This window comes from Ptychodera flava, chromosome 12, assembly GCF_041260155.1.
Source record: "Ptychodera flava strain L36383 chromosome 12, AS_Pfla_20210202, whole genome shotgun sequence".
NCBI lineage: Eukaryota > Metazoa > Hemichordata > Enteropneusta > Ptychoderidae > Ptychodera > Ptychodera flava.
The window spans coordinates 30,744,857-30,757,317 of record NC_091939.1 but is presented as its reverse complement, the minus strand read 5'-3'; the positions used below and the strand labels follow the sequence as shown (position 1 = coordinate 30,757,317).

At 41.0% G+C, this 12,461-nt stretch overlaps 1 protein-coding gene across 5 annotated transcripts in view; it reads right to left on the bottom strand.

Moving 5' to 3' along the window:
* Positions 1-12,461, bottom strand: part of LOC139145614 (uronyl 2-sulfotransferase-like) — a 34,822-nt gene that overhangs the window by 7,090 nt on the left and 15,271 nt on the right. For all 5 annotated transcript variants that reach the window (XR_011554979.1, XR_011554980.1, XM_070716877.1 and 2 more), the window contains exons 2-5: positions 8,478-8,829; positions 2,329-2,375; positions 1,952-2,101; positions 1,085-1,164 (exon numbers count right to left, since the gene is read on the bottom strand). Coding sequence is in view for 3 of the 5 variants with exons in the window: in XM_070716877.1 (XP_070572978.1) it covers positions 1,085-1,164; positions 1,952-2,101; positions 2,329-2,375; positions 8,478-8,625 (425 nt within the window). In the remaining 2 variants the exon portion in view is untranslated. The remainder of the gene's footprint in view (positions 1-1,084; positions 1,165-1,951; positions 2,102-2,328; positions 2,376-8,477; positions 8,830-12,461) is intronic.

Genomic DNA, 12,461 nt, shown 5'->3' with positions numbered 1-12,461 from the left:
GAAGGGGTGGACCATTTGATATCGTCACAGGAATTTTTAAACCGTAAAACCCACTTTCCTGAAGCTCAAAACACTCCCGTTTTTGTCAGCACATCAATTCCGATCAGCACAACACGACAATAACAACACAAACTTTGTCGAACATACTTTCGCTTAAAAATTGGTGAAAATCCGAAAATTACCGAAGGGTGCATGGTCGGCACTCTTCGGAAAAGAGAGCCAAGAGCTTCGTGAGGCGAGGCAAACATGGATTGCTTACGTAACCGCTTCACGCCTTAAACAATAGGTGTTGCCACTCTGTCAATGTTACTCTGTGATATCGTGGAGGGGGGTTGAAAGAATTTTCGGTGGAGAGAAGACTTGCACTAAGTCTGCGGGCATGTAAATATGAAAAGAGAATAAACTGAAGGAGTAAAAGTTGGCAGACTGTCGCATTATAGTGGTAGACTGTTGTGTAGATCGTGGGGCGAACGTGTTGGCCAATAGCTAGTAACTGATCCCGAGAAAAGCCAAGCGAATGGGGGGGGGGGGGCAGTCTGCGTAGCCAACAGCCGAACACTTCCAACATACACGTTGAGCTATTAATACGGCTCCTTATATACAATATAGTCGGTCCCGCCAAAGCTAAAAATGCTCTTACCATCGTACCGTTGAAATGATGGTCTATAAAATACATCGACGCAATGTACTTAAAACCCAATACTAATAGGACATACGGTGGTCTACATACAATTCCTCATACATCCGTTACAAATTCTCTGTAAAATCATTGACTCTCACATCCTTTAACACTCAAGTTTTGCATACTTCAAATTTTGCAAGAAACCATTACCGTTACTACAGTGGGTAATCCGATAATAGACTTCCTTTAAATCTGATAGGCGGAACAAGAACCTTCCGATGACTCTGAATCAACGGGAAGAACGTCTGTGACGTCATGGTGCATGAGTGCCTGCCTCTCAAGTTCAAGAGTACAGCGAGTACAAGAGTACAGTATACCCAACAAGGAGTAAAATTGTTTTAACTGCTCCCGTCTATCATGCTTTCACGCACGAAATTCCACACCGATCGGGTTATTGCTCACCTTCTAAAATCGATGAAATTTGTGTGTCTGTAAAATGTTGCCGGTCTGGGCAAATTGGATATTCGCTCCACCAGTTGCGCCTTCGGGCGAGAAAAGCGGTCGGACAGGAAAAAAACAGACAGGGAGGTGAAAAGACAGACAGAAAATGATGGTGAACGAACGGACGGACAGCCAGGGAGGGAGTAGCAAGGGAGTGACATCAAATAGAGGTTGTGAACGATAGACAGACAAAAACACAGATGTAGACAAAATGGCAGAGGGAGATTAGTTAATAGTGGTTATTGTCGAATAGAGAAAAAAGATAATTGTCTTCATAAAAGGGTAGAATTGCTTTCCAGGGTACCCATTAACACGACTGTGGTATGAAAGCCAAGTATTTGAAATCAAGTCAACCAAATGAAAACCAAGCACAATGAATTGAAACGTTCTGCCATGAATACTTGATCTGTGACGAAAGCCTAAAGAAGACGGCGTTAATCTTCTCGACAATGTATACACACCGCATTACTTGATCTCAAGCATCGTAAAACAGCTAGGAACTCTACATTTTTCAATGCGGAATAAATGAATTCTAAAAACTCCAAGAGAAAGTTTTCAATGTCAATTGATGAAACAAAGAACATTTGAAAACTCAGACATACGATGTCAAGATTTCCTTTCATTTATCAACACAATAATTGCCTTGTCCGCTGTTTTTATAATCTTTTGAACATGAATTTGTGTTCTGCGGTAAACAAAATGGCCACAGTGACTTATTTGCGTCTGCGTGAAGAACAATATTTCACTTCTTCAAACACATCTTTGACAAGCAATATTTACATGTACATTCAGTGACTTTTCAGAGATCTGAACTTGACACAAACTCACCTGTTCATGTTCAGTCATGTACCTACTCATTTGAGGCGTTTTACTCTGACCAGAAGCCACAAATTTATTTTTTCTCGCCAACTTTCGAAACAAGTACACCAAAGTTCTGCTTCCGCATTTTCCAACTTTGTTGTAAAAAATTAGATCGGTCTGCAAATGAACGTAAAGGGGTCAGAAAACCGTCAGGGCATGAAAATCCTTTTATGGTATTTTGCCATCAAACATGGTCTGCTTCATAACTATATCATCATGATAATGTGTGCTTTTGTTTTTATGATACTGTGTTATGCTGTGTTCTTTCCCACAATGCACGGTTCTACTGTGTCGTATGGCACGGTAACTTTGAAACGGGGAATTTTTCACCGATCAATACTTACTGTGTTTTCATCACTAGTAGCATTCGAGAAATCATGAACAACATTTCCTGTGGATTGAAAAGAAACAACAAAAAATGTTTAGAAACTGTTCGAAGGTGTACATACGGGTATGCCCGGAGATACATGTAAACTGCCACGTCGGACATTATCCACTCAAGACAAATAGCTACTCTAATTGTATAGTGTTAAATCACAAAATACGGTCATGCAGGAAGGATTCGTGATTTCACAAACAGCTTCTTTTTCCGTAGAAAGGTACATATGAGTGCCAATTTTTTGTCAAACTAAAAATGCCTTACGGCCGCAGAAACTTAGTCTAGTCCCTCGCCGGAGTATTTTTGCTTGCGGAGATTGTTGGCCTCCGTATGGGCTGTATTACCCCTATTTGTAACAATCAACCCTATTTGTAACAAAACCTGATTTTCAAAAAAAACTTTGCCGTATTTGTTGAAATCTTAATGAAATATGCATATTTGTATGTTTGGGGGCAATTTTATTCTCTTTCCTTGTCGAAACTCATTTTTTTCTGAAACTGCTTTTGTTACAAATTGGGTTGATTGTTACAGATAGGGTGACATGTTTACCCCTATTTGTAACAATCAACCCTATTTGTAACAAAACCTAATTTTCAAAAAAAAACTTTGACGTATTTGTTGAAATCTTAATGAAATATGCATATTTGTTATGTATGTTTGGGGGCAATTTTCTTTTTTTTTCCCTTGTCGAAACTCATTTTTTCTGCAGTGAAACTGCTTTTGTTACAAATTGGGTTGACATGTCAACCCTATTTGTAACAATCAACCCTATTTGTAACAAAAGTTAACCCCATATAGGGTTAGTATGATTTCTGTCAGAAAACAAGATTTTTTGACATTTTTGACCGACATTGGTGAAAAGTCAGTGCCCCGAAACAAACTTTTGATTATATCTTACGAGTAGGCCTCTTATCCCTAGGAACTGCACAACGAAATTTAATCTGACGAGCAGTTTCAGAAAAAATGAGTTGCGACAAGGAAAAAAAAGAAAATTGCCCCAAACATACACATTATGCATATTTCATTAAGATTTCAACAAACACGGCAAAGTTTTTTTGAAAATTAGGTTTCGTTACAAATAGGGTTGATTGTTACAAACAGGGGTAACACATGGGCGAAGGCAAAAATACTCCGGCGAGTGACTAGACTACAGAAACTGGCTTAAACATACATACGAAACGTAAGCGTTTGTAAACATACATAAGAAATTGTGACATGCAAGTGATGACATAAGTCGTTTAACCCTTTGAGCGCCAAAGTCTATTTTTGTCACCTTTATAAAATATATCACAGTCAATTTTTTTCAGATTTTTTGCCAAAATTTTGGTAAAAAATTGTAGCCAATGAAATGTGACATCCATTGGGTCCAAAATTATAAAAAAAAAACTTACAGAAAAATTCACAAAAATAGGTAAAATACTGCATAAAAATTTTGGTGGGAAAAATTACAGCAGTCAAAGGGTTAAAGAGTACAGATATATCTGCAACAGCATTTTCCTGTAGCAAATGGCGATTTCCCGTCTTAAAAATTACTGCCAATCGAAAGAGATAAAAGAAATGTCAGGCGTCTAAACTCAATTGTATATTTCTTTCCTATCAATGGGAAACACGGCAGTCTTCTGTTTGACCTATCACAGGAAATCGTTGGGATAAACTCTACGGAACAATTTTTAAGTTACTTTTGAGTCTTCGTCTTCGTTGAATCACCGAAAACTCTGATTAATTTTAGACGGAAAGATATGTCGCCTGAGGCAGGTCGTCTCTTCCTTGAGGAAGCGACTGATGGCGTGTTCCCAGAAACATTGCTATAACCGACAAGTTGCTTCGTTTTGTGGAAATTCACTCCGCGTCTAGAATGGCTGAATAATGTCTCGTCGACTATAGCTGCGGTCATGAAACTGGAAAACGCCCATGATGTTTTGTATTCAGTGGATGCGGAGTGTAAAAGGGAAACTTGTGAAGTCCATGTGACGATAACGTTGCTCTACGGATTACATGTAGTGCTAGTAGGTGCATGGGGAATAAACTGTTCAAGAACGCAGACTATATTAATCCAAGATAATGAGTTAGTATTGACATCACAAGGAATAACCGGGAAATAAAATCAAGTCACGAATGTTGGTAAAAGGCACTCATCTTCTTAAACTTGATTTGTGACCTGTGTGAATTGCTTGCCTGCAATCAGCATTTTATACGGCATTGGTATATAAACATGGCGACATTGAATATCTGACATGCGTTTACAAACAAATCTGAATTATTTCGTCCCAACATAGAGGACACTCTCAGAAACTCTGACAACACGCTGCTAATGGTACCATCTAACGTCGACAATTTATAAACAGTACACAGTGGTTACAGAGTGAGGGGCCCAATGACAAGGTCACTGTCATGAGGACCTAGGGCAGCTAAACGGTGTTATCTTGAAGAACGATACACGATGAATTCGTGAGATACTCTCATGCACAAAGAATCGTTAATAAACAGATATTTCTCAGCTGTTTGAGGAGACGATCCGTGAGGCCCCTAAAAAGTGGAAATTGTCAAGTACAAGGGCATGCAAAGTCGATTGCACGGTAACCGTACTGAACGCCAAATAGAGGTCTTATTGTCGTAAGGGAGATAATTCACCCCGTCTGGCTTTATTGCTTTCATACTACGGTACAATGACCTGGTTGGATAATGGAGGTACTTATGGGGACACTTTGCTCATTATTGCAATAATAGGCATTAACTCTAGTATTAGGCTATTGGCAAACTAGACTTGCCAAAGTTCATCGTTCCAAGTTTACAGAACATGTAATTTTGTATCGTAATATTTTGCAGACTGCAGCTGTTCTCGAAATAAAGTTTTCTGTGACCTACTTTATGTCGACGTAAGTACGTCAAGCTATGTACTCTCTTAATAGATAGTTTTACCACGTGTTTTGTCTATCTCGCATACTTCCCAGAGACCGAAAGTTCATTGAGCTGGCTGCCGGTGAATGAACAGGGGCTAACAAGATTGAAGTTGTAATCGGTGTGTGACGTCTTGAGCGCTAAATCCAGCTCTTTCATGTCCTCGCCGTTTCTCACGGTTAACTATATAATAGTCCTAATGGTTTTAGCAGTGTTCCATTCGATGTCACATGATGAAGCAAGCTTTACTTTTACGATGGGAGAACATGAAAAAGGTGATGTTTTATTACAGCGATTAGTGGAGTAATTGTAAGATGATTTTAGGAGGATGAGATTGACAAGGAGCTTCAAGGAATTCTCATCGGAAAGGTAGTCCACTCCTTCCAAAGTCACATGGAAAATAGTTTCCACGGATTAGATGGTGAACTTGATTAAAGCAGTCTTTGACTAGCGACAGGCGAAGATTGGAGCTATTCACTGAAATTTACACAGTTCCATGGGAAATGTACCGTTATGGAGTACACACATGGGTGGGGGTCGATGTGTCAGAGGAAAAACTTCCCAAATTTTATGAACCACGTATTCATGCTTGTCAATATGTGTTGGTTTTCACGGGGGAGGGAGGAGGAGGTTGGGGATAATATCCATGTATTCATAATAAGAACACGACAAATATGACATTGCCAGCAACTCTGATTCATAAAAAAGAATTAATATCTCAATAGTGCTGACGATGAAGAATATGCTGACGGTGACAATGACGACGACGACGACGACGATGATGATGATGATGATGATGATGATGATGATGATGATGATGATGATGATGATGATGATAGTGATGATGATGATGATGATGATGATGATGATGATGATGATGATGATGATGATGATGATGATGATGACGATGATGAGCAAGATGATGTTGATTATGGTGGCGGTCATGGTGACGATGACGATGAAGATAATGACGACAATGAATGACCATAATTGTCCATGAAGTCTTTCTGAACACATGTAACTCTAAACTCTCTCTTAGGAACTTAGACCCAAAAACGACTGACATTCTGCAAGTTCTGAGAAAACGTTCGTTTACTAGAAAGTTTTATAATACGTCATATACTTTAGAGTTTCTGGGTCTACGGTTCTATCGAAAAATCAACGCATTTTCCAGTTCACTACTGTACACTGAAGCAGTCATTATCCGAAACGAACACTCAGCCAACATGAAATGATGCTCAACTTTATGTTTATAACGAATAAAATTGCCAACAAATTACAAATATACATGTTACCCCCTATGTGGAAGGAACACTGCATGCAAACGTCCCTATTATAACGATGGTGACCTAACCTTTTCTGAACGGTGGTGAGCTAACATTTTGTCAGTGTGTGTGCAGTATCAGTATTGCGGTTTACCCACCCAGAGACGATTAATTCTTGGATGAATTTGTATTTAGTTCACAATCCTAGATACAGGAATATTGTTCATTGATAATGACTCACTATCTGCGGATACGCACACTAAAACAATACTCATTAGTTTACTGTATCATAAATGGATACCACAAATCCACACACATCACGCCCAGAACGCATTATCCAAGTGTTGTTTATACGCATCTTTTGCTGTTGTTTTGATTATGTCTGGCTCCTTTCAGACAATTTCGCAGGATGGATAGTTACACCTGACTGTGTTGGCAACTCCTCAATTCAGACAATATGTCTTGTTCCCGCATTGCCAACGGTTCAACGCACAGTACTGTACTTTGTCGCACGTCGAGCATCGGATGGAAGTTAAAACGACTGGCACGTCCCTAAAACTTCTTTTCAATGCGATACCGGTATCCCATATCGATCTTATTTCAAAGCGAAGAATTATGACCACTGTAGTCAACACAACACAAACTGTCGTCAGTCCACTGCAGACCTCGAAGACTGATACATGGTTTGTGATTACGAGATGTCTACTGGTCGACGCCACTTCAGAGACGCGGGCAATGACCCTAGTCACGAAATATACTGGTTACGGCCAAAGGGTAGAGCTTGTTAAACGATAGATATAGAGACTGTATATGATATACTGTTATTTTGAAGTTGGCCGCTAAATCCGATCGATATGTACGTGCTCAAGCATCTTATTCTTGTTTGCTTGAGCTATTCAGAACCAAGGTCGTAGTGGCGACAACATCAGGTTGACAACTTCAAGTTCAACGTGTCTTATAACCGGCAGTATTTTCATGTAAGTGCAGTAAATACCTAAACATGCTGAAGGCTAGACTTGCCCTTCCTCTTTGGTCTTATCAATATTCTAGCTAAGTAAACTGAAAGAATACACTCGAGTGAATTCTGTCGCGACGATGGTGGTGTGATCGTGAAAGCTACGGCAAGCAACTTGAAGAACTACCGTGTACGCCCAGGCGAGGTAAAAAGTGACAGCTTTACACAGCAGTTACAGACAAATGCCAATAGCTATAGAGACGAGTGGGCTAGTTCAACTGAAAACATCGGTGAATCGCTTGCAAGCCGCTGGCATGTTATACGTTACAATGCCGCATTTCATATGTAGGCCTATCATACAGCGGCATTCAATTGCAAAAATAGCTGCCTAAATCCCAACTGGTCGTTAACATGTGATATAATCAATAATACTGGCCATTTGAGCATTCTCTATTGATGTGGCACAGTTTTTGTTCTCCCCAAAGCCCTATTGTGCTCACAAGTATGAGAGTCAGACATTTATCAAGTGAGGCAGTGTGCTTCTCTTAAGCGGTGTCTGACTTTGCATCTTGCTTTCGGCGATGTTCATTTGATGGCGACTCCTTGCCGTGGGAGTATAGAGACTGCCAGCTATAACAAGGATTTTGAAGTTATGGATATTGTTTTTGTTGGGCGTGTGTGTGTTTGTGTCAGCGCAATTTATCATTGATACAAGGAACAATATCGGCTCTGATCCTGTTGAAAAGTGACTGTATATTCTCTCTGTCTGTCCTTACACGCATTCTATTTTGTCCTCTCTCGCTGTACTGGCATTCAAAGCTAAGAACCCCGCAGTGTTTGATTTCGTGAGTACGGTACATACTGAGTGGAAGTAAACAAACTCCAAGTACCCCGTGATAGATATGTTTAATATGTTCTAATGTGTTAGGTTTTGAAGTTAATCATTTATGAGCTTCGAACAAGAGACTCGTCACTCGGAACAAAGCACCCACTTACCGGTGTCAAATTCCGGAGACATACGATGGTTGGTGAAGTGGGTACCATCCGAGTAAACGCAATATACATACGCACAGGTGATGACTGCTACGATGAGGCTGGCAAACACAGATCGGCGTGGCGCTTGAAACATGGATGTGGTGACCATTCCCTCTTCAAATTTGTCGCCCCCGAAAAAGGCTTGTGACCTATGAATCCAGTTCTACTTCACCAAGGTTACAGCCAGAGCAGTGTCTTCGAAGTGACGACAAACAAAGATAGCTGGGGAACGAGGAAACGTTGAAGAGGCACGCCCTCACACGGTGAAGGCTCACAAGTTCCAGTTCTTCAATGAATACACTGTATCGGATCCCTGCAATGAAAATAATTGAATATTCATGTTTGCAGACTCTTCGTGACATTGTTATGAGCATGAGAACTTCTTTTCTAAGAAGTGGTTCACTTTTAGATTTAAAAATGGACTTATAATTCGTATGTAAATGGCAATGCACGATGGGAAACAAAATGGTCGTTTAGTTTATTTATACTAAAACATGGGCACGTAGTGAAGACGTTGTCCTTGGATACTGCATGTTCTTCATTCCGCCGTCACTGATTTTTCAATGGCACGTGGAGAAGATAACGTTGTCCGTGGATGCTCCATCTTTTTTTGCATTACGCTAATAATGATTTTCGATCTCAGGAAGAATGCCTCGGGGACAGATATTCGGATATATTCAGATATATAACCTTTACAATATTGTTTTGGTCTGCAACTAATGGGGATCATTCTGAAGTTTATGGAGTGAACAGTTTTCACGGGCTATAGCTTTCCGAAAATCGGGAATGTTATTTCGGCGGCCATTTTGAATTTCAAATATTGGTAAAATTTGAGCAATTTGTTTCTCTAGTACCAACATTTGCACGGTGACCGCCGATAATTATTCTTGATTTTGAAACAGAATTGTTAAAAGTTTGCTTGAGAAACTTTTGAGCAAAAGTTTGAGTCTTTCATTTAGAGGCGCGAACTACCCTAATGAAAAATGTCGGTCAATCCATAAACTCTAGGGTCAATGGTCTATGGTCAATCCAGACACACCAAAGCTACAAAATCCAAGTGGATCAATGGATTCAGAGTCTAAACTTGTGACTTTAGCAAAATGCCAATTTTACGATGTAGAGTGAGAGTTACGGCAACGTCAGGAAATTCTTCCGATAAAAATGTACCTGACGACAAAAGTGTCAATGCTTCGAGGAAAAAATACAACCGTTGCGAAACTACTGAACTCCTTGGTTTGTGTGTCCTGATGGCCGCGAAAAGGACAGACGATTGCCGATAATATCCTCGCCCCGTGTCTATGTATAGTTCAGGATCGTAGCAAGAGCAAAGTGCCAAGAGGTATAACAAACGGCCAAGAGAGTAGAACCTAAGCTCAGCTAGGATTTGGGTAGTTTGCATAGTGATAGTGTGGATTGTTCCGGGGGTCACCTGCCCCCTCCCCCCGCCCCCGCAGGCTATGACCCTGCAGTCTTCGGATCTGTGTAGAGTCTTCTCGGGACAATCGGCCTGGCGCCGTTGTACACGAATCTCTATCGACTCAAATATTTGGAGGACACCGATGCATTGTCCGTGCGATGAATAGACTCCGGAACGGACATGGAAACCATCACGAGTCAATTCCTAATGTCTCGCTCCCGTCCGTGCTTGTTATTGTAACCCGCGCGTCTCCCATGGTTGGGCACTGTCGCGATTAAAACAGTCCTATCCAATTATTAACGCTACCGATCCCAAATAGAAGCCCTTGTCCTGCGAAGATGTAAAAACACAAACGTGCCTTTCAAAATGTACATTTAACTGAAACACTGCATTGGGGAGAGCTGATCGTGACGTGAATGAACAACTGAGGACTCTCTCACTCTTATGACAGTTTCTGCCAAGTGTTAGTCTCTGCTACAGCAGTTTGATGGGAAAATGTTTCTGTAAATTCTTCATCTCCCTGAACATCAAATGGTTCACCCCTACGTACTTTCTGAACTCGGTTGCCCTGTCAGTGTAACGAGGTCAATAGGTCACATTCTGTTTGGATAGTTGAAAGGCGTCCGTGTCCGACCGTCGAACAAAATTATATACCAACTCTGTGAATGTGAAGGAAAATGCAGTAACATTGACGGTGAAAATGACCGAGCTCTGTCGATCGGTAACACCATGGAGGCAGAAACGCGATCTGTCTCCATGGTAACTCACTTGAGGCGCTCTGAAACGACGCTAGTACTGAGCAATATGCATGCGGCGACTCCTGCATGCGGCGACTCCTGGAGTTGATCCACTGCACGACGCAACTCGGCGTGACTCTGCCAATGATATCTCCTGATATCATTGGCAGAAGCTAGGTCAGTGAACTGTGTTCTATTTCCGTCTGTACTTTTCACTGATCAGATTAACCGTAATCCATCAGGGACTGCTTAATTCGTCGGCGTATGCACTTTCAGACCATGGAATAGCAGCCTCAGATTAAGTGTAAGCGTGGAAACGAACCAACATTTGTACAGAACTCAGGATGCAACACTTGAAGAACTCTTTCCAGTGATAAAATTGTTACGCATCCCATCAGCCAAATATAAGAAAAACTTTTAACCAGTATGGGTAACCGTCAGTCATTCCATCAAACCATGGAAGAATACAAACTGTTGTAAATAGATGACCGAAAGAAGAGTTAAATATCGTTAAACTTCGTTTCAGGTCTTTTGTTCCACTGAACATCTCTGCGGGGACACAATTTATTGGCTGGAGAGAGATGCACTTCGGACCTCTTCCTAGGTCGAAAGTGATTTCATAAAATTCTTTTCGAGTCGCTCTTCCGATCGGAATTCACGAAAGATACATATCGACGACTCGGTATAAATCCTTGTCGCCATGCAATTATACCCTATAAAACTATACCCTATAAAAAGGGAAAACTATATTTGATTTTGCTAAGTATTTCTATATTGATGTAGAAAAATCTAAATTCAGCGTAGGCCTACAGTTTTTTTGGTATTGCTCTCCACAAATTGTCTATGTAACTTGGGTGATTTGAACGGAATGTAACTGAGGCTGGTTATACAATGCGTGGGCATCCTGGCAATTATGTTTCGTGGGAAAATTTCTAATACTAGTAAGTCGAATGTAACCCTTGATATGACGTAATTAACAGAACGTCTTGTGTCACAGTAACACATAAATGCAAGTATGGTACAACCCTGGTGTGCGCGCTGCGCTTGACTTCTTTCGTGTCGCTAAGCAACCATCCAGGTCACACTTTCAAGAGGCACGTCACGTAGGATGGCGTATTTGTTCAGCGTGATTTGATTTTGGTGCGTGCGCTCGCCAACTATGCCCACTCGCTGACTCAAGTCAGAAATCTTCACGTTATTTTTTCGCCACCTTGAGATTTACGTTTAGAATCGGTATCTGCTAACTTTGAAAGGGCTGTGCGTTTCTGCATTGAATCTACGAATCCACAGCCGGCGTTTTGTGGGTCAAAGAGCCTGAAAACGCACAGCAGGATAAATTCTGACAATCTAGACTAGAAGGCATGTCTTGTATCTTTCCAGGGCTTCCAATAATTAACGCTCTGTCAATCATGGCGGTATTTAACCTACTCTCTCTCTCTCTCTCTCTCTCTCTCTCTCTCTCTCTCTCTCTCTCTCTCTCTCTCTCTCTGAATTTGTAAACTCGAACATGACCATGAAAATTAAATCTGCATGAAGATCTCTGTCGCTAATGCTTTACCTTTACCCTGGTAGACCGAGGTGTCATCTTCAAAATATAAATACACTAGTGTGCAACTGTAACTCCGAGTCTCTTCAAGTACAAGTACGCTCACAATATTGCTCGGTATACTATATACCGTCAGTCCGTATGACGTCCGACCGCGGCCAAGTGTTGCGTAGATAAGCAGCCATGTCCGTGCCGTGTCCCAAGATATGTGAAACATTCACGCGATAAAATGTGTGAACATACTA